The following is a 23,615-nucleotide window of genomic DNA, read 5'->3' on the forward strand; positions in this document are numbered from 1 at the left end:
TACTTTTATTTAAACATAGATAACAGTTGCTGTTATCCAATATTTTAAGGCACTACTCTACTTACACTTCAAGTAAAAATCATCATTATTGAATTTAGAATTTCCTGCAACACTTCTTTAAATATTTTTAAAGTAGTTCATAGTGATACCTGATCTTGTCTTAAGCAATTGAAGATTTAAAGAAGAATTCAAGATCTATTTAAAATACAAAAATTAATACTAAGGCCTTCACTTCATACTGCTCTCAATCTTACTGAAAAGTGAGGTAAGACATTCAGTATTTGCACATTTCTATTATCTTCAGCATACAGTGTTCCCATTTTTTCCCTTCCAATCTTTGGTTGATTTAAGTAATTTCAAAGACTTTCAAATGTAATTTGTTATACAAAATCAAAGTACGCCAACAAAAGCAACAATGGGTTATTGTCCAAAAAGATAAAAAAGTCTTACGTTCTGCCACTTCTCAATCTGAGATATTAATCTTTTCAACTCTAAGGAATGAACACTGAGTTCTATATCACAGTAACATCCAAAAGTCACAATTGGTAACAGCAGTCTTTCCATTTCTTGCAATCAGGTACTTTAATAAAGGATAAGAGAATTGCTTATTCAGCAAACCAACTGATACTTCAACATACTCACTTCATCACTCCTATTCATATTCTCTTCAAAATCTTTAATTCCCATAATTCCTTTAAGGCACATAGCTTGGCAACCAACAAAACCAATCTGGCAATCAAAAAAAAGTTCACCTTTCATAAGGACCTAGTGAGGAAAAAGAAAAAAATGTGATAAATTTTTAAGCCTTCTTCTCCATAAGAAATAGAGAAGATGGACAAAAACAAAACAAAGTATGCCTAGTTTATATATTTAGAGTTTTAATAAATAGCAATCATATAAGGCACTTAAAAGAAAGGGATTACTATAGTGTTTGGCCACTACAGCACAGAAGTTTACAGAGTTAATATCTACATGATTATTACAATAAACACACCCAATATGACAGAATGAAAGACCAGCAATTAAATAATTAAAAATATTTTACTGGCAACTATTTGCTACATTACTTAAAATGTATATTAAAAAAAGAAAAGCCCTGTCAGTGTAAATTTACCTCAACTGTTGTTCCTTCTTGTTCCCAGCATATAACTTCTTTGGATTTTACTTTCTGAGGGCTGTAATAACTACTTTCAGCTTGCATTTCAGTGAGCTACAGAACAATAGGATAAACACCTTATAAAAGTCAATATTAGTATTATACAACACAATGGTCATTACTACATAGAACTGATAAAAACAAAGTAAACTATGGGCAAAAATACATTAACTGTCAGGAAGCAGGTGCAATTAAACAGCTGTAGCACATTATCCATATCAGAATGTCTCACATTTAACTTCTGTTTGAAATACACTGTAACAAAATGTTTAAAATCCACTATAGTATTTTCAGTTTGCTTATTTAAAGAGAAACTGTGTGAAAAGATGAAACAGATACACAGCTGCATTATTAATATCAAATGAGCTTATAAACTGCTGTAAAAATCCATTAATAATTTATTTATTCTTCTCAGAAAATAATTAAACATCATTATAATATTACAGACACATTTTGATTACAACCATACACATTCTTGTTTCATATCATGGCAATCAAGAGCAACATGCATTTATATTTCTTGCATGATTTTGATATAAAAATAAATGGGAAAACATGCACTGGTTAAAAAGCACATAACCTACAGCTAAGAAAAACAAGAAAAGAGCCACACTATATTGAATATATTAAATTTGGTGTGAAAAAACACAAGTTAGTTTATGGTGAACAACTTAAATATCTCAAATTCTAAATTTTATAAAAGAATATCTACACAGTCTCTTTGTTTTCAAGACTGGATACACATGGATGCTGTTTCAATTTAAAATTTTCTAATCCAAATGTCCAGGAAAAGTGGATGAAAAAAAATCACTGATCACCCTTCACCTGTGTGCAATTATTGCAGAGGAAAAGCAATTAATTGATTAAAAGAACTCAGAAATTACAAGAATAGTTTTCACCATTATTAGAAAAGGGTACATTTAATTTGGCATGATTTTTAGCTGGAATGATATCAAGTCTTCAAAATGTTAATGCAGAAATTTGACCTTATTTTTTAACCAAAATATGAACCACAAATTAATTCCATACACTCTTCACATGCAAGCAGAACAACGAATTCTGTTTTCTTCCTGTCACCACATTAGCATCATACATCACATTTAAAATTTTTAGAATGCAAAATGTTACATTTTGAGTAGTTTTTAATCATTTCCTAATATAAAATGCGTGAACTTGCAAATGAAGCATTAGGTAAACCCTCTCTATCAAAACACATGTTCAAAAAAAGAAGTTCATATTATTTTTAATGAGTTTTGTTGCATGAGGAACAAGAGCACAAAATTACTACTGTATGACAGTGTAAAAGAAGATGCTGAGTCAGGATCAATGAGAAATTTGAGCTTTGGTGGCTTGTTCATGTTTCAAGTAGTGTCCCAGGGACGCAATTTACGGAGAGCAAAAAAATTGTATTATTTATTTTTAGACTCTTTTAATGAGGGCTGAAGCAGATTGACACAAAAGAACATGACTGAACACTTGAATGCTGCTGATATCCTCAAATTTTGCAACCAAATTTTTCAGGAGGCTGAAGGCCTAAAATATCAACATCCCCACAGAATATCTACAGCTTCCAAAGTCACTTGTCTCACCCTTTCTGACAGTTGCTGAGCAGCGAAATGCCCTTCTACACCACCAAACAAAAATAGCTACATGATGCATAAAGCCCCAGGGAACATTCCTGTGTGCAGATGTCAAACCAAACAGGCACGAAAGGGACAGGGTGCTCCTGATGGTACTGGGTATAATCAGACACATACTTTTTGTATGAGAGTTACAAAAGTCTTGCAGTTCATCTAAAAGGCTCAAAGTCATAAAAATCACCCTAAATTACTCTGTGGCAAAGTTCTGACCTTGATTTAATACAGGCTTAATTGTACAGCCAAGAACCACTTTGTGTAGTTATGCAGATGGAATTGCTTGCAAACAGTTCAACATGTTACAAGTATTCTGCTAATTCAATACCTTAACTTCTAATTTCTGTCAGCACACCTCAATATTGTAGTCAGACTCTTCATACTCCCTTCTGCAAGCTTACAAAATATCAGAGAGAAAGCCAGCAACAATTTTCAGCTTTGCTTAGAGCTAATACTTAAATTCTTTTCTACATACACAGTTTATAGCTCAGCCTATATATATATATATACTATTTATCCCTTTTTCCTTCAATAAATTTCAAACTATGGAAAATTAATTGAACAGTATCAAGTTAAACTCATATTTTCACATACAATAGCCCAAAAAAAGAGACTCTAAAAATTCCTCCAATCCTAAACTAAAGGGGTTTTTATAAAGAAATATGTATTTGTATAAACATTAGATGGATAGAATACTGCAGTGAACATAAGTAAATTAAGTAGTTTCCTTTGAACATTATAAATTCATACTTAAATTCTAGCTCAAATAACAAAACTGACTCATGTTGTCATTATCAGTCTAATATGATGGAAGACGAATTTTTAGCATTCACATTTCTTGTTATTCATTAATTTAATACTCCCCTCATAATACCAACAATATTTGTCCCGAATCAAACAGTTTATGAATGCTCAGAAAATCTTTATGCACTTCCTCAACAAATCAAAAAAATCCTCTATGACACAGAGAAATATTTACCTTAAAAGTCACTGTTGCCTTTGTACAATAAAAACCAACTGAAATAATGGGATCCTTGAGGGACTGAGACTTCTGCTGTTCTGCTGTTCCATCATCAATTCCACCAGAATCATTCTCTTCATCATCATAACTCACAATAGCAGGAACAAAAGACCAAGCCCAAGAAACCCATCCTTGTTGCTGGTCATCATCTTGATGCAAATAAGGATCTTGACTAATGTACTGTGTAGGATACTGCATTACTGAGCTTGCTTCCTCTTCTGTGCCTTTTGAAACAAAAACAGAGTTAAATTTCAGATAAACCATACCTAAAAATTTATTTATTAAACTCCAATTTATCTTGGACAGTATTCCACACAGCATTCACTGATACTTGGCTTATAATCACAGAAAGTCGATACAAATTTTAAATTACTGAATATGAGTTTTCAAACACTTCTTTGATTCATCAACATTTTCCTCCAAAAAATATTAAGGGTCTTTGCCAGTTTTAGTATCACACATCTGCAGTGAGACCAGAATTTGCCATCTATACCACAATATTTCAAAACTGCTTCCATTAAAGACCTTCTAAAGCTGTAAAATTAAACCTTACTAAATAATGAACATCTTACAGTTTCCAATTTTTAAATTAAATTTAAAAGTACTTCAGTTGCAACAGTCTAATGCAAAAAATGTAAATACAGCAGATACCCAAAACGTAATGTTGCAAATATCCTTTGTTTAAAACTAAGCTTTTCAAATATTCAGAAATTCAAGTTTATTTATGCTCAAAAAAGCTGGTATACATCTGTGAGTCAAAAGGCAAAATGTTGGTCGTCTGTGAAAATCATTAGAGATAGCACACATAGCAAAGCAAGAACTTCCCCAAAGATTCAAGACAGACTCATGATCCAAACAGGTAGATAAAGTACTATATGTACAAAGAGCACAAATAGCTTTTATCTGGTTTCATCATCAGTCTTATGGGACTCAGGAGGTCTATTAAATACTGCAGAATTACTACAGGTAGTACAGGATGCAGTACTGTTCCTTAAGGTGAACATTATGCTTAATAAATCACTTAACTGAGAACCGAAATTAATCATTTAACTGAAAACAGAAATAGGCATATTCCAATTCTATTTACCTATTTTGAAACTCAGAGATCCTATTCTTACACTTTTTAGACCTCTTACTCTTTAGTCTAAGTCTAATTAGCCTTTTACTCTATTTATATTTGCATAACAGAAGAAAGAGGAATAAAAAACACTCATGAGAATTCTCTGCATATGCTTAAAAGGCAAGGGCACTTCCTCCCACAAAGGCAGCAGAAGCCTCCTTTCTGCTCTCTTCACACAAGTCTCAAGGATCAGATTTAAATCCAGGAGCAAATCTTGAAACACAGCAAATACAGAAGAGGTGCACATAAAGTCTTGGAAAAAGCCAAGAGAAAGAACTCTCAGCTACAGAAGGAAAAACACTGATACGGAGCATGACTCAAGTAGTTTAGCATAGATTGCTGTAGGCAAGCACAAAAGAAATGGTGGAAGGTCTGGCAAAAACCAGAAAAAAGGTGGAGCTGTAGAACCTGAGTCATGCATAGCAATTGGTCTACCTGCCCATAAAATTCAGCCATCATTTAGCATATCTGTTTTTGAAGTACACAGAGACAAATGTAAAATATGCCAAATAATAATCTGGATTATAATATTTTTTAATATTTTCGAAAACATTAAAATATGCACCATTTTACCCTAGCTCCTCTATTTGTATACTGTGAGACAGGAAATTGAAAGAGGCAGATATACTTATTTTCTATCACTAAATTTAAACTACTACAGCCGCCATATAATCACCAAACCTCAGAAGAAATGCATATCAGCCTGATAAACAACACACAACATCCTACAAGATTGCAGTGTGAGTGCATCTCACTGTTTACATGTTCAAATCAAGTTTGACCTTCAGAAATTTACTTTCTTTTAAAGGGTTTGAGATATTTATCTGTAATAGGAGTCTGGAAACTGGCATCTCTCAACATAAATCTGGAGTTAACTCAGTAGAAAATTACTCTCTTGGTATTTATTTATTTATTTATTTATTTGTCTGTCTGTCTGTATTCAATTTTCAGCCAGGTATGGGTGATCCAGCCTAGCCTGTGGCTACATGAGTACAAGTGCTGGCACTAGAGGAAAAAGGAAGGAATGCATTCCTGCTGGCAATAGCGTGAATTTTGGTCTCATTGAATCAGCCATGAAACTGTGTGAGCAAAACTTAGTACATACTTCAAGGACAGAGATGCAGATGTTCATTCTTGTGTCACTAAATAATGCAGACATTAAAATTAATGTTCTTATTCACAATTTGTCTGCTATAAACCAAAGAAGGTACTACAAACTCAGAACTGAGACACTGGATACAAGCATAAATGGCTTGACCAATCTAGCCTGCGTGTGGCAAAAGATCTTGCAGTAAAGATATAAATGGGCTTCTAAAACTGCCTCTACATTTGCCTTGGCCATCCAACAACTGCCATCTGTCTTATGTTCTGAAGGAGATAGCTCTGTCAAATACATATGACCATATAATTAACTACAACAATAATGTTAGAGCACAGCATAGTTGAACAAAAGCTGTGTAGAAACTTACAGATTCCTTTTGCAATCTTAGTCTAATCATTGATCCTTCTGAAAAATCCTGTGTGTAGCACAGTGAAGTTACATTATTTCTTTTGTAGATGGCTGTTTTATGAAAAGCTAGGAAGTCATATTCACAGGTGTTGAAAAGAATGCTAATGGGACTGACCAACAGCAACTGCAATTCAATGTTACTGAAAACATACATTAAAAATAGGGATGACAAGATGGACTGCCAAAGATTTTACACCTACATGGATGTAAGAATCTCAAATTTCATTCTAGATGCAAAAGAGACTCTTCCTATTCCCCCAGATCCAAAATTCAATCTTGAAAAGATATCAAAAACTTCTGTCTTGAGGAGACTAAAATTAAAATACAAATCTCTAAATAAATTCACAGAATCATAGAATATGCTGAGTTGGAAGGGACACACAAGGATCATGGGAGTCCAACTCCAGGCCCTGCACAGAATCACCCAAGAGTCACCCCATGTGCCTGGGAAGAAGCAGATGGGAAGCAATCACACAAAGGTAAAGAAAAGAAAATTCACCCCTCATCAGTGCAATGCTCCTGAAAGGATCCTGTTGCAGCAAGTTACCACAAAGATCATGTAGAAGGAGGAACTATACACACTATATGAAAATAAAAAGCAGCTGAGACCAGACAAGGTAAAAGGACAGAACTACAGGAAACAAAGCAAAGTAATACTTCTTTGCTTAGAACAAGTTTTGATATATCTACTCTCAATGACCATTTTCAAAGAAATTAAGAAGCCCACTGTGGCTTTTCTCTTACTTAGTTCAAATGTGGCTGCTACCAGTTTCAAACTTGCTTATGGAAAGGTGCCTTGTTGCATGACAATACTCACAGATAAACCCGAAGTACCTTATGGTGTCAACTCCCAAAATGGTCTTCTTAGATAATATTTAACCTCAGTTTAGTCAAGACCATCAGAATTCCTTATAGAATGTAACATTAAACATGTTAAAGCACTGCATCCTTACCCAGCACAACAAACTGCCTCTAGCAAACTGCAGACTGATGAGAGATACTTGGCAGGAACTAGACTTGGATATTTACATTTGCAAAAAGCAAAGAAATTAATGTTTTTAACATTTCTTCTTAAAAATTAAAAGCTGTACTTACCTGTGATATTTCCCAACATATCTTTAGTGTGGCAAATCAAATCTTCACTTTCCCCATCCTTGAAGTTGCCTATTTCTCCATAATACAGAGCAATCCCAAGCTGCATTATACGTATAAACATAGGAAGCTGCTGATCAGAGATTGAAAGTTTCAAACTTTCAACTAATGTGTGAATCTATAACGTGAAAAGAGAATAAAAACAAATTATAACAAAGCTCTGTCATCAGTAAAGCCCACTTTCAAACCATGCAACTCTATATTCACTTGGTACGGGTGTTTTATTTCTAAAAACAATATTTGCAATACAACAGAAGGCAAAGGGCTGCAAACAACGCCTACCAAAAACACTCACTTGGGTTGTCACATAAGAGATCTTCAGTTGAAAAGTCAAGTGTAATATGTTTTACACATACAGAAACATTTATATATTTGTTTTTTGAAGTTATTGCTAAAGAACTTTCTCAAATATAAGTGATGTAAGAGCATCTAATTACACTTTTATTTTCATTGTGGAGTTTGTTAAAAATCTCTGCATGCTGTATATAACCTATATATCTATATAGTATATCTAGATAAAGTCTAGATATACTGGTTTTAAAATACAAGGTCCTTCGTTTTGATTCTTTCCCACTCCAAACATTGTTCCAAGTGGCCAAGTAATGGGTGGAAGAATTAATGCCAACTGAAGTGCAGAAAACTGGCTCCTCTGAATATTCCATTTCAAACATGCAGTTAAGGCACTTTTCCCTAAATGAAATAAAGATTTGCAAAAACTAAAATTGCTGGGATGAAAACTTACCCTTCTTTAAAAATTTTAGCTGTAAAATAGGCTGTAAACATTATGAGTATGTAATTATTCTATAAAGGCTAAGACAAACAAGATAAGAAACATACTTTTCATTAAGTAAGAGCTGCATAGAATAAAATTATTGTACAAAAATTACTGTCTAACATTAGACATATTTTCAACTTCATGTCCAGTTTCTAAATGTTGCAGGTGAAAATAATGGAAATTAAAAGTAATTATATATCAGCATTGGTCTTAATGCAATTCAATTCAAAACCCATCAAAAAGTACTTTGTAAACAGTATAGCACATCTGTGGTAAATAACATTATAGTAGTAAAATCAGGATTAGTATAAATGTATGCTAATACTTTCATATGTGTAAATTAATGAGGCCTTAGCCTGAGTTACAGAGAATGAGTAATAATATTATATCAGCTGTTTACACAGACAAGATGAAATATGTCAGGTGTCAGAATTCTGCCACTTTTTAAAATTCTCTGAAAGAAAAAAGCATGTAAATTCCTACGACACATTTTGGAAATTAAAAATTAATCCTTGCACATCAATTTTCCAAGGTGAGTTGATTTAAAGTTGTTAGTAGCAAACTTTTTCTGTGCAGAAGAACAACAGGACGGCTAAGGAGGAAATAACCTCTTAAGATATGGAAGGGGAAAAAAGAGGATTGCTTTGCCAGAAGCCTTTTTAAAGGCACACAAAGAGCCTATGTCCTAGTGGAGGAACTAGGAACAGTAGGTAGCATTGTAGGAAATGAAGATAATTTGACAACAGATTCATTCTACTACACTCCAGGACTTCTTGGATTATATATCCTCCCACCATGATCCTGTTCTTATACTGTCAGTAGAACTCAGCTGCCCCTCAGAAGATTGACTCCTCTCCCTAAGTCTGGAGGAAAACTATAGTCTTCTTGTCGAGTTAACTTCCAATATAGTGTCAACATAGTGAGTGGACTTAGATGATTGAAAGGTCAGAAAAATGTGAGTGTTACTCCAAATAGGTGGAGGCAGGACTCACATCCCCAGTCCATATCCACTCATCAGCCTCATGGTTGCCTTTTTCCATGATGGATTTTACAACAAAAAGCTTACAACACTAATAATTTTAAGTGTTTTGTCACCTCCACCCATGTACATTATTTTCATGCTATAACTAAAAGTAGGAGCTCAGTGTTCCCAGTTCAAAAGTGTACAAAAACATATCCAAGCACTTAAGAACCGTCCTCCTTTGAGAAGTTTTTGACTCCATTAAAACTTGCTAAGATTAGTTTAGCCAAAACTTAGCAATGGACATAGTAATCAAAATTATAAGGGCTATTAAAGTGTTCTAGCCCTTACAAAGAAACCAAAAGGGAACATGTCTTGGAAACTTTCTCTCAAGACATAAAATCAGATATGCTTCAGTAAATTAATAACACATAGTATTGAAGTTCACAGTAGCAAGAACTTCACAGATTTGGAGATAAAAGATGGAGTACTGCTGGCTTTTGTTTTGAGCTGGAAAAGCACTGTCCATCAACCCTTCACTGTAACCAACCATTCAGAGTGCTGAAGCTACAGAAATATAATTTGCAGCAGAGGCTTTTAGAAAGTTCTTAGCATCAGCAAAATAGATTTAATTCCATTAATGAAGTTTTTCTATTTACTGATTACAGTTTGTTTTGCTTCAATCCTACAAAAAACCAGCTATTTACAATCATTAGCTAAATATTTTTGGCAGTCTCCAAAAAACTGCATCCTGATGACCCACAGAGCACAATAATAGTAATAATAATAATATTGTATCCCTGCTCACTAGGAGCTGAGTTTGGCTTGCTAGTTCATCTCACATGGTTCACTGCAGAGTGTTAATACACTGATGTTTCTCGTTATTCATGACAGTTGGAGCTACATTTGAAACAATAACTTAAGTAAAAAAAAAAAAATCTTTTCCATCATATTGCAGACATCCTAAAGTACACTACTGGGTTTTTTAACTAGATTATTTGCAGACTTTCTTTCTCCCCTTACAATTATGGGAGTTTTTTAAACTCACAGAAAACATGAAAATATTAGAGAGCATAACTTCCTTATTTATGCTGTTTCTGTACATAAACTAACTGCATCGTATGAACAAAACACAATTTAAAAAATCCTTTAGCAGAACACAACAGTACAAGCTCTTTATTTTACTTAAAATTTTAAAGAATATTTTGAAAAGCCTCAAAACTTCAAAAGTGAGCAGCAAAAATAATGATTTTGGATACCTACTTTAATAATTGATGGCATTTTGGAGTTGAGGTTATCATACGTAAAATGCAGACGGGTCCTGAAGGAACATTTGTACAGCAGAGGTTCTTGATAAAATTCAATTTTACCACTAGCATTTCTCTTATCAAGACATACTGTGCAGTCAGAAAAGTTGATCATCTTCCTCAGTACAAGATCAGTGGCTTTTAAAAGAAGTGCATAGGTTAAGAAAATATATTGTATATTAAAAGTAAGTTATGCATACAGGTTCTTAACTAGAAGAAAGCAATTCAAGAGAGTTTTTTAGTCATTATTTAAATCAGCAGCAAAGTACTTGCTTATGTGACTGAAGAGAATAATTTCCTGTGTCAGACTTTTTTTGCTGAATACATAGGAAGTGAGGACAAATTAGTTACACCCAATTAAAATTTTCACCCTGTCTGCTGTACCTTAGCTCTTTTTATAAAAGAGTACTGTTTCATGAGGAAGCATACAATAACTATCATTCTCATTATTCTCACAGAAATAATTTTGCATATTATCCCCCAAAGTTTTCTTCCAAATCTTCTAAAAGAAACAAGAGCTATTACAGTGATCTTAATGTAAAATATATTTTGTGATTTTGTCACATTAGTTTGTAATTATTTTAGCCAAAACAAAAAATCATGTTCAGGAAAACATTAATTGAATTCATCACTCCACCTGAAATCTTCTGTGTGACCTTAGCACAGTTACTGTGCCCCAGTTCCACTTCTAGTCAATGTCAGTAAGAGCACCTGAACTTAGAGGTGAACACTGGCAATTCAAGGACTGAAACATTCAAATATTGACAACCAAAACAAAGAGTCAAAAGTTGGGGGTTTTTTACCCCTGAAAATGTGAAGTGAAATTAATCATGTCTTGCAACTGGTATACTCTGCTCACTACTGTGAGCACATTTTACTGCCTCTGTTGCCAACCTGTTCAGAGTTTTAAGATCATCACAAACAAGTGCAATGGAATGCCTTAAATGTGCTACTGCTCACTCACAAAATTTGCCTAAGGACTCATTGCCAGCACAAGCACTAATTCAAATACTATCACAGGATGGCAAGTGTGAACAGAGGACAACACACCTTTTCTGATTATCTGATCATACAAAGATGCAGTAACAATCAATCTATATTACTGCAGTTGGCTTGTCAAAATTAAGGTAAGGACAAGAGAAAAAACTGACTGGAGATCAAAACAGGCAGAAATTGTCTTACGTCTGATAAAAAAAGAACCATTTTATGAGACACAAATTTCCGTATGAATTTAAGAGTGTCTCCACAGTGATATGTAAAACCAAAAAAATCTACTCACCAGAGATGTCCATAAATGCTCGATCCCAAAACTCATCCACTGTATAACATTCTGCAGAAGTGATATTGACTGAGAGAACAATATCATCCTCCACATACTTTAATATGAGATTGTTGATCACAATGTTGACATTGTTTACAACACGCCTAATCAAACTCTGAACATAACCTATAAAATAAAACAAATTCTTGGGAATGATGAGGCAGACATGATAAATTAATTTATTTAGTAAAAAAAATCATTTCAATCTATTTATTATTTTCAACTTGCACTCTTTTTAAAAAATAAAAATTTTAACAAACTATGTACCACTGTACTTTCTTTACCCAAAAAATAACAACTTAAAACTCTAACATTCTGTGTAGTGGTTAAGTCAATCAGCATCCTGCCAATGTAAGATACCATAAAAAAGTTTTTGAAAACTATGAATACAATAGAGCATACCAAAATAATTAACTTTCAAACTAATTAAGAAAACAGAATGCTATGGATTACTGTAGACAAAGAACTTTAACAATTACTTTATTACTTCAGTTTGGAAAAGTGAACGCCAGCTGCTAGGTTACTTTTCAAATGTGCATATATTATGCCTAGGTGCTCCATCAGTTTTTTCATAAGCTAACTAAGCATTAACACACCTGGTACTTTCTCAGTCTAAAACCTAATATATCCACATCTTGTTCAGTAAGACCCCTGTGAGGTGTATCAAAACCAATTTCTGTCAGCAACCCAAATAGTAAGCACCTGCACTGAACCCTGTTGGGAACAAATCCATTTACATGCTTTTTAGACATAATGTTATTGGAAAAATCATCTCATCTGGGAATTCTCAGTATGTGGCAAACATTCATATTTTTAACAATATCGTAAAGAAGTTAAATACTACCCATATTCATGTCTTTCATGTACACTGAACTCACTGCTTTAAGTAAGCCTTAAAATTTCTGTTTTCAAATTTATGACATTATACACATCTAAAAATACATTCAATAGACACTAACAAATTCTAGTTTGATGACTCTGCTGAAAAAAGTGAGCTAATGATACAGGCTTAAATCCATAGGCTTCAACAGCAGTTTTCTGAAACTTGCATTACGTAAAACTCCTTTATATCAACAATTTAAATTCAACTTAAAATGAACATCAAAGCATTGTCAGATAACTAGGATAATACTTAAGTTGCTACTTCCATTCTGCTCTGCTTTTTCTAGGTATTCATCTTTTTCTCAATCATACATAACTTTTCACTTTAGCGTATATGGGACATTTTACCATTACATAAGTGATTTTCTTGAGTTCCACAGCTAAAAATTTACCCAGATGACATATGACATTTTCCTTTTTTTCATGATTCAAAGTCCTCAGTGACCAGAAAGAGGAAATCCAGAAATATAGTCAAATTCAGTGTTTTCAGATTTCTAACATAATCTGCATTGGCTTTTTTTTTTTTTTTTTTTTTTGCTTATCAATCTAAAACTACTGAAAAATATGTGGAATAACTTGTTTCTATGGATTTTCTCTCTGACTCCTTCAAACGATAACATTTTTAGTTTATATAACCTCAGAAAACTAGATGCATTATGTCAATAATTAAGGGGCTTAAGAGACCCATATTCATCACAAGAGTAATGTAAACCAACTTGTACATAAATAGAAGGCATCACAACGCATTTAGCTCCTTTTCCTAATTTCAGCATAGAATTATTTTTGCAGACTATTTAACTAGCAACTATAAAGTTATAACCAGTTATTTAATTAGGATTTTAAAGCAAGCTACTAATTTCATTGAAGAAAGTGAAGCTGTCTCTCCACATGTCCAAATTTTTTCAGTATTTTGCTTCCAAAGTCAATTCAACATACATTCTCCTGCTGGGAATGACAAAAACATTACATCATAGAAGGATAAAAAAAGGCAAGTTGTACTGATAGTTTCCAGTGGTATTCAGGAAAAGAGCAACACCACTTTCATCTGTATTTCTTTTTGGATAAGTGCATAAAGAGAGGAAGCAGAGTCCTACCTTCCAAATAAAACAGGGGCCATGGATTTGCTAAAAACTATGAAGATATTTCCAAGCTAGTGGTACAGTATATTGTTGGAAGTATCATACAAAAAACAGCTTCCTGATTAAGTTTAGCTTCAAATATACTAGAAGCAGATGTTTACATGTGAGGAACAGCTTTTTAAGAAATTGCAATTCCTACTATACAAAACAAAATAATAAAAACATCAGCACATTCACTTATAATAAACTTTTTTTTTTTTTTTTTTTTTTTTTTTTTTTTTTTTGTTTTTGAGGTTTCTTTTTAAAAGGGTTTTGTTTTAAATACAAGCAGGAAAAATCAGGTAAAGGCTACTTATATTCCGATGACTTCTAAGAGTAACACTATGAGCATCTTTGCCTCTGAAATACAGGTTTTCTGTAGTAAGTGAATAAAACCACCAGAAAATTTGTAGGGCCAAATTCTTTCCTGAGGTGCAACACAAAGTCCACAAATATGTTTTTTCAAATTGTCCAGAAAGCAGGAGGCTGCACTGTGCCTTAAGTGCTACAAATGCAATTTCAAATTCAACACTCCAAAAATTTTGTACCTCTATAGTCACAGTATCGATATCAGCAGACTAGAGACATCTAAACAAGTTTACCAGGAATCTGCTGTTACCAAAGCTACTTTTTTAGCTAAACTTTGCCTAGGGAGATTAATCTCCAAGGGCATGTAAACAAAAGGACAAATAAAAAAAAAAAATACAAGTATGATACCACGCATCCTCCAAGGGCTTAAAAAAAAAAAAAAAGAAAAAAAAACCAAAAAAAACCGCTAATGATTACATCTTACTAAAATTTAGGATGTGCAAATTAAATCTTTAAATCCTAGAACATTTTACCACATAGGACATCTACACTAAACACTGCTATTTGTCCACACAAAATCAAAACCAAAGCCACCTGTATTTACAACTCCATAATTTACAACAATTAACATAACTGTATTAATACAGTTTCGCCACAAGGAGATAACTTACAAACATCCTGAAATGTCACAGAAGGAAACACGTTGATACAATTTTTGGGTCGCCTTTGACTTTCGTTGTTTGCAGATGTGACCCAAAGAGCTGAATTCCACAGAGCTGCCACAGCTCAAGCGCTGTCCATGGTAGGAAATGGTTTTTCACACTTCCAAGCCTCTGGAGTTTATTGGATCACTAAGCTCTATGAGACAGGGCAGCCCTGGCTCCTCAAGTAACCATATCAAAGCAAGATGATACCATGTAGCACATCCTATTACACACACTAAATGTCAATGTTGTCATTTGATTCAAGTCAAGTACAAAGTTTCTATTAACAAAAGACAGCAAGGAAGCCTCACAAAAAACTACCATATTTTTAACCTACCTAAAATTACATGACCCAAAAACACAAACTGCAATTCATTCCAGTACTCTCCAATTTTTCTTCTGCGTATGAAACACCTTATATCCAAACTAAGAGGCAATAGTGATTAGACAGATAGTTCCTTAGGTATATCTCTAAGTCCAGCATCCAAATTCCACATTCACATTCAAATTCCATACCAGGAAAAAAATTGGTGGAAATCTCCACCAGTAGATACAGGTGGTAGGTACAGAAACTCAATAAAAAGCATACATAAAACATCAAAGAGTTTGGGGTTTTCCGCCTGAAAAAGAGAAGTCTCCAGAAAAATCTTATAGCAGCCTTCCAGTATCTAAAGGGAGTCTACAAGAAAGTTGCAGAGGGACTTTTCACAAGGGCATGTACAGAGAAGACAAGGTATAGTGGTTTTAAACTGAAAGAGAGCAGGTTTAGATTAATAGAGAAAGAAATTCCTTGTTTGAAGGAGTTCCTTCTTACAGCAGGGGGTTGGGACTAGAAGATTTTTAAGGTCCCTTCCAATTCAAGTCATTTTATGATTTTATGATGCTACCTTGAACTATAAATGAGTCATGTGAATTTAAGAATTTGATTAAATGGAAAGAAAGGTTATGAGCATTCAACTACATTTTTTTAATTTGGTTCTATTTTCTAAAATACAAGTATTTCACTAACCTTTGTGATTTGTAGGTAGACAAAAACATAATAATCTAATTTAAACACTGTGGTCATCTGAATAAACTCCTGTACTTCAGTTAGAGAAAAATACCTAAGCAGTTTCTGAAATTATGGATTACCTGGAGGTAAATCAGGGTCAGGAGAAGCCGACTGCTGAACTCGCCGTGATTTTACTGCTGATTTCATGCTTTCTGTGGTACTGCGGTTTGTTGAACTGGAACCACAACTTTCGTGGTCTTCCTGCTAGAGGAAAAGAAAGCAATGAAGTCAACCAAACAGAAAGAAAATAAATGTGGGGAGAACTTGGTAAAGGTTCTGTAATTTCTGTTACTGTTTTTCCATCAATTCAATCCTGTATTACAGAAGTTGACACAAAAATAGCTGGAGGACAACATAAAATTAATACTTTCACTAACTTAGTTTAAAAAAGAAACCTGTCATTTAAATATTTATTTCAACTGAACATATTTCTTCTAGATCCATTTCTGCTGAAACATTCCTTCAGAGACAGAGCCCTGCAGATTACCAAAACAAGTATGAGAAACTACCTAACTGTATGAGCTTATATGCCTATTCATGAAACCACCTCAGATGGTTCCAAGATGTCAGACAAACATCCTTCCTAATACCACTAATTGAAGCTGATTCATAAAGCAAAATATTTTTGCAGACTTCTATAACAGTAAAACATGACCCCAAAAAAGATAAATGAACCAAGGGCACCTGCTCCTCTTGAGCTTCTCTATAGTTCATTCAACATAAGGAATTCAGAAGAAACATGGCTCATAATTCCAGAATGTGATATAAGCCTTTCAAGATGAGATATGCAGACACAAGAAAGCCTTAATTAGCTGAATCCAGGATTTTAAATACACCAATAGTATCCCCATTATGTTCCAGAATGACAGTTTAACTACAAGGTTCAAGTGTAAGTAAGCCAAGAGAAGTAATACAAATATTCTTGTAAATGTACTAAAGGAACAGGTTAAAGAGCAAACACAGCTTTTGACCTAAACCAAATTATTTTGATAGACATAGTTTCCTACAGAAAAATTGAAAAACGCTTTCTGGATCATGCCACTGATCATATTACACATTTGTTCACAAAAAGAAGCTTTGGGAAACAAATGTCATGTAACAGTATGAATTATAATATTCTTAAGTCCTCCTAACACCAAAAGCAAGCAGCTTAAACTGTGTTGGGTTTTTGTACAGGACAGATCATGTGTTTCCCCACGTGCTGCCTGGTATTTCTAATATTCTCAGAGAAATTACAAATGGGAATCTTCACATTACTTGCTTTTTGATGTGGACTTTTTTTCTGAAAAAAAAAAAAAAAAATTAATACGTACAACGATATATTTCAAATGCAAGTCTACAACTTCAAAAGGAACTGAAGAAATTTTTTTCCTTCCACTTTGTACTTAGAATAACAAAACAGAGAAATTCTGTGATAAAATACTATTTCACTAAGTAAAAAAAAGAAGAGCAATATAATCTTAGTCAGAGGATTAAGTTAGAAGCTTTACCTCATTTGGGGCAATTGCATAAGGCAGACATATTCATATATTAGAAAACTAGATGATAGCTTCTAAAAGAAGGACAAGTTATCATAATAATGAGTTATCATAAGTTACTAGTATAGTATTGAAAAGCAAGCTGTTGAATGTTTTTAAATTATGATTATTTGGACATTTCAGTCATACAGGAAAGTCTCATTCCAGTGCATAAAAACCCCATAACGGGTGTTAAGAATATCAGCTCTGTTTAGAGAGTATTTGTTTTCTCATCTCTGACAAACTTCTAACACTTTTCATCAAGGAATGCAAGTCTCCTGAAGACTCTCTCTGAACTATGGAGCCATTTCATTAGAAAATCACCTCTCTCTTTATGGCCCACCTGACAGAGATAAAGAAAGAGCTTCAAGCTTTCATTAAGCTCAGCATGATGGAAGCCTCTTCATCAACATACAGTCTGTCATCAGCAGAGCTCAACTCTCCTTCCTCTCCAGTTTACTGAGAAAACTCTTAAGATAAAATTTTTGAAATAACTTAGCTATATTTTTTCTTGGACACTAGTTCACTGTAGCACAGAAATATTTTTTCAGATAAGTCACTACACAACTATTTATGTTTTGAACTTGCAGAAAAGCCCAAGCTCAATTACCACATTTCCTTCTTCCCCAGGCTCACTCATGGATTGGCACAGAATGCTGTGCTGCAACTATTTAATGACTTGGTCTGATAGGATCACATTACACCTGACTTTTAATATTTATGTCAACTACAATATAAAGGGAAGGGGGAGAAAAGAATGGGCAAATTCTTTTTCTGAAGTGTTAATTCTATCAAGCCTGATTACATTCAAGTCTACCTTTTCTATCTACATACTGCTACAATTATGTTCAATACATGTTCTCAAAACTTCACAAATTCTATGCAGTATTTTTGAGTACTATGAGCAGAGATTAAGAGTGGTTTAAGCTTTTACCACTTTCAGAGAGCTAGGAATAAACACTAGCACTTTGGCTTTTGAGGGGGATTGTTTTTTTGAAGGAAAGTGGAGGAGAATTCTTAATTTTGAAACAAAGTCTCAAATCTCAACCTATAAAGACATTATATACAATAAGCTTTTTATATTTCCCTGAGCGACAAGTCTGTTGTGATGGGAAATGGTTGTAAATCATTTACAGCAAGCTGGACTTAAACACAGGCAAAAATGTACATGTTCCAAAATGGTGCCAAAACACAATACAAATTCATCTCAGAAATATACCTGTGTGACTTAATCCATATCAACTAACAGAGTACACCTACACTTAAGAAGAATTCAACCTGACTGACATTTGAAAAAAGCATGGGGTTTGTTTTTATGTAATCTGGGATAACATCCATTTATTTCCTTAGAATACACAATTATCAAAAATATTTTTCGAAGCTGCAGGGGGTGGGTTTGGGTTTTTTGAGCATGAACATACACACCATTTTTCACAACAGTTACTGATATTTTATAAGCCAAATGTATTCTTCAATGACTGGGAGATGATAAGAGTGGCCATGAACTGTAAAAAAATTACTCCTAAGTACACATATATCCAGAAGGTTTCTGTATCTGCACACTTCTGCTCAATGTTAACTTTAAGAGCACACTATTAATTTCTCAAACATGTGGTTGTCTCATAAGCCCAGAAGTAAAACATGTTCATTAAAGAAATGGGGAAAGTTCCAAGGAAACTGCCAAAACTAGCATAATTATGAAACTATTTAAAACTGGAACCAAATAGAGTCACACGCTGTGTCTAGATCACAGTGATGTCATCAGAAACACCCAGCCAAAAAGCACTAAAATTACTGCACTCACATAAATCCACCTCACACCAGATGACAAACATTTAAAAGTTGAAGTCAAAATCGTAATGGTGGTGGGAAGGGAGTTACATTCTACAAGTGCTAATGACTGTAGTTATGGTATGAGATTTGATAAACGTTCATTCATTTTAGCATTAATGACAGTGATTCCAAACAATAGCCACATCGGTGGAAAACTAAAAATACTCCTGATATATCTAGAGAGGTGATTTTTAAATAATATAACTCATTTACAAAAGTATCTTTTCCCACTAGCTTGTATCATAAGTAAGGCCTAGAAAACTTAAATTTGAACAAGAGGTCCTGTTCTGGGGTGCTGTTCTGCAAATAGGACAAATACAATTTTGCACAACAAGGCTTCTTTTTCACTTTTGACAGATGTGTCAGATCCAGCAGCCAGCTGAGATGTTTTTATGAAGCACTATGGTTAGTTCTAGAACTATGCAAGTCATAAATAATATGCTAAAGACACCTAGGCTAGTAAGGTTATATTCAAGTTTTTCAGACAATTTTCTACTGGAATTTAAAACCATTATTGCAAGGTTTAGGGTAAATTACAATTGACAATGAACACGTAACAGATAAGGTTTATTTTGATGTTTCCTAATAAGTGGAATTTATAATCTTTGTTCATTATTCTTTCCTTTATTATGCTTTCCAAGTTCCAAATAGTTTTCTTCTTTAAAAATATACACCCTCTTTTTAAAACACACAAATCCTATTCAACACACAAGATCTCCAAAATGCCTCATAAGCACACTTTACAGGAAAATAATATTCTCTTGGAGATCACTTGGCTATTTATGCAAATACTTTTCCTCTGCTTTCGTAAAACCGTTAGACAAAAAAAATTGGTTTCTATAGAAACAAAAAAAAAAAAAAAAAAAAAAAAACAACCAAAAAAAAACCTGTTTAAAACCAATGAATATTATAAATTAAAATTTTAAAACCCAAACTGATTCAAATTACCTACTACAAAGTTGCAGAGTACTCCACCCCCATTTTTTTCCTTTTCTTCTATAAAATTTGCTTCTTCTCGTCCTTTATCATTTCTAAAACAATAAGCTTATCATCCTTTACAAGTCATTAAAAGATATCTATTCATATTTCCGTAAAATGTATTTTAAATGGCAAGATGCAAGAAATGCAAGAGCATAATTAACGTTCCACTACTGGGCAGTGTTCATATGGCTGAGCAGTTGGCTGCCTGTGGTGTGGCAGGACTAGAAGGAACATTCAGGATATGTTCATTTTATCAAGGCCTTTGACACAGTGTCCTCACATGGGCAGTCTCCTCATTCACAGACTGGTGAGATATCAACTGGATAGTGGGAGTGAAAAAGTGGCTGAACCACTGAGCTCAAAGGGTTGTGATCAGAGGACAAATTCCAGCTGATGACTGTGCCATCATTACCAAGTCTGTGGTGTTCAACAGGCATACTAAATACCTGAAGGTGGGATAGAGTGCACTCTCATTAAAACTGTGGCTAGGACCAGCCTAGGGAGGGGAACAGATGCACTGGTGGGCAGGGCTGCTATTGATAGGTCCTTGAGCAAGTGAAGAAACGGGGAGTCAGGAATACAGTGAAATCCAGATGTAAATGCTGAGTGCTGGAGTACCCAGGATAGAGATACTCTGGAATTGCAGACTATAAGCCAAATCCCTCAAGAGCAGCTTTTCAGAAACCAATCCAAGGGTCCCAGGCTGCCCATGAGTCAGCAGTGTGTCCTTGCTGCAAAGGCTAACTGTGTGCTGGGCTGTATTAGCAAGGGTGGAGCCAGGGGAACAACTATACTCCCTTAGCTCCCTGTGAGACACTCTATGGAATACTGCACCCAGCCAAGGGCTCTCCAAGACACTCCAGAAGCAGATCTGTAGAGGACTACCTACCATGGTGGTTAGAGCACAGAAGCAACCTCCTGTGCTCTCTCCCAAAGAAGACTGAATTAGGATTGTCTAGAGAAGGATGATCCTACTGCTGCCTACAGCTACATACTGGGAAGGTACAGAGAAGCAGGAGCCAGACAGTGTCTGTTGCCACTCATCTTTTCATGGTACAAATGTGAACTGTGCAATTCCAAGCAGGGCAAGCTCTTTTTCATCATTTGGAGGGTGATCAAGTATTGAACTTGCTGCGCAGTGAGGTAGTAAAGTCTCAGTCCTTGGAGTAATTCAGCACTTTGCTGACCAAGCCCAGCAGCAGCCCATTCTAACTGGACTTGCTCATCACCAGAAACCATTCCAAATTGCACTATGATTCCATTACATGCAAAAATTAAACAAAAATTAAAACAAATTTTAAAAAATATTATCTTTAAAATACACAAGTTTTACGAAAATGATAAGCAGCATCAAGACCTTGCTTTAAAAAAGATATCTGGTTCTTTTCTACTGCTATACAATTGCTAATATGGATTACAAATAAACCGATTCATAGTACACTTCTAACCTCATAACACTTCTGCTGGCTAAAACAGGTTAAGAACTGTTCAGAAACAAGTATAGAAAACTAAATTAATTTTTTTAATGAACAGCAAACTATATCCAGTGACCCACAAATGACATCTGTACATCTTTTGCAAGGTGTGATTTAACAGTCTAATGCACATTTACTTATAAATTATGTAAATATTGGTATATTTCAAAACCATGACAGTGTAAAATATTGAAGAAAATTTAGCCAAATCAGGCTGTGTTCCAATTTTGCAGAATAATTAAGGAATTCTGTATTACATATAGAAATTTTAGGTTCTATATATATACTTCTAGTACTTTCAGAAGACTTTTAAAGACTGCCCATTTTTTAACCAGAACAAAACTCAATGCTAAATCTTTTTAAATCACATACCTCAGAGTGACTACTCAGAGACTGAGGTCTGCCTTTCTCTATGGCAGACAAGAACATGCTGAAAAGTCTTTTTTTTTTCTACCAGACTTTTTTTTTAGTACTATTTCATGTAATTTCATGTAAAAACACATTAAAAATAAACTCTTAATATTATGTCTCAGACTACGAAGGAGAAATATCAAGGAATTTGAGGCAGAGATGCAGTGAATGGAGCAAATAAACAAGGTTTAACTCTGATTAAGCAAAACAGACAAACTGGAGCAATCAGAAAACAATTTAGACAAGGTGTCAGCCTATATGTGCCTCTTGTTGCATATGATCTTGGCTGATGTTAAATTAACAGAAACAACCAGCAGTGATGACCAACAAGGCACATTTAAGATACCTGCACTTGTTATATCCACCTCCCAGTGGATATAAGCCCATAAGCCTTATTGTGTTAATTCTAAGTTAGCATGGCACAATGTGCTCCAAAATAGAGGTACAAGTTAAAAATCCACAAAAAACACGGTGCAGGGGCTAAAAAGCTGCCACAGCAGCCCCAAAGGTAAATCATTAAGCTTTGTAAGCAATCTGTTGCACTGATACCACAAAACGTGTCATCTTCCTATTGATTTCTGGATAACAACAATTCCCTGTGATGTTGCTACTGTTTTGATGAGCTGATTATCCAGAGTATTTGAAAGGAACATTCCTTTGTTCACAAGAAAATGAGCTGTCAAGCATCTGAAAGCCTATGGTGATATGGTCATATAGCCAAAGATAAACAGAACAGGCTGTTCTCACTAAGTGGTTCTCAGAAATATACCCCAATTTCTCAACCCTCAAGACAGAGTAACAAATAAAATTACTTTGCAAGTTCTTTCTGAGCTGAGGGGAGTTGTACAAATACTCTTCTTTCTATTGTGTAAAGAAAGTTATATTATAAACTGTTAACTGATCATCTAGTAAAGTTTCTGATACATTTACCGTCGTTTTCTAAAAATTATGAGGCCACCTACCATGATGTAAGTGCTTTTTAATAGAAATAAACATCTCAAAATTACTTTTCTGCAATTCCTCCTAGGACAAGCTTTTTCAAGATTTCATTCCCTCATGTTACAAGAAGTCTGTGCAGTGCTTTGCTTGGGGGAACTTGGGTGGGTGTGTTAATTCTGTAATATTATTCTGTGCTTAATATCAAACAAAGTGAAGTGTGACCCATGACTAGAGCTCTCAAAGCTACCAAAAAAAAAAAAATCAACCCAAAATAAGAAATATTACAGTAGCAACTGGCACCTATATTCAATATTTGGCATCACTGTAGAAGAAAAGATGGAAGGGATAAAAAAAGTCAAATCTGAAATGTTTGTTCCACAAAAGTCACAGTATATAGAATTTTAACTCAGTAACTCTCACACCAGGTTGACTGTAAGG

General features: G+C 34.3%; 1 protein-coding gene across 6 annotated transcripts in view; it reads right to left on the minus strand.

Annotated features, from left to right (window-relative positions):
• The window catches only part of VPS13B (vacuolar protein sorting 13 homolog B), a 425,154-nt gene that overhangs the window by 363,864 nt on the left and 37,675 nt on the right, over positions 1-23,615 (minus strand). For 4 of the 6 annotated variants that reach the window (XM_056483011.1, XM_056483008.1, XM_056483013.1 and 1 more), the window contains exons 4-10: positions 16,102-16,225; positions 11,916-12,083; positions 10,593-10,774; positions 7,537-7,711; positions 3,770-4,035; positions 1,115-1,210; positions 643-765 (exon numbers count right to left, since the gene is read on the minus strand). In XM_056483011.1, the coding sequence (XP_056338986.1) occupies positions 643-765; positions 1,115-1,210; positions 3,770-4,035; positions 7,537-7,711; positions 10,593-10,774; positions 11,916-12,083; positions 16,102-16,225 (1,134 nt within the window). The remainder of the gene's footprint in view (positions 1-642; positions 766-1,114; positions 1,211-3,769; positions 4,036-7,536; positions 7,712-10,592; positions 10,775-11,915; positions 12,084-16,101; positions 16,226-23,615) is intronic. The other 2 variants (XM_056483012.1, XM_056483014.1) reach the window with 1 other exon arrangement.

This window comes from Oenanthe melanoleuca, chromosome 2 (genome assembly GCF_029582105.1).
Source record: "Oenanthe melanoleuca isolate GR-GAL-2019-014 chromosome 2, OMel1.0, whole genome shotgun sequence".
NCBI lineage: Eukaryota > Metazoa > Chordata > Aves > Passeriformes > Muscicapidae > Oenanthe > Oenanthe melanoleuca.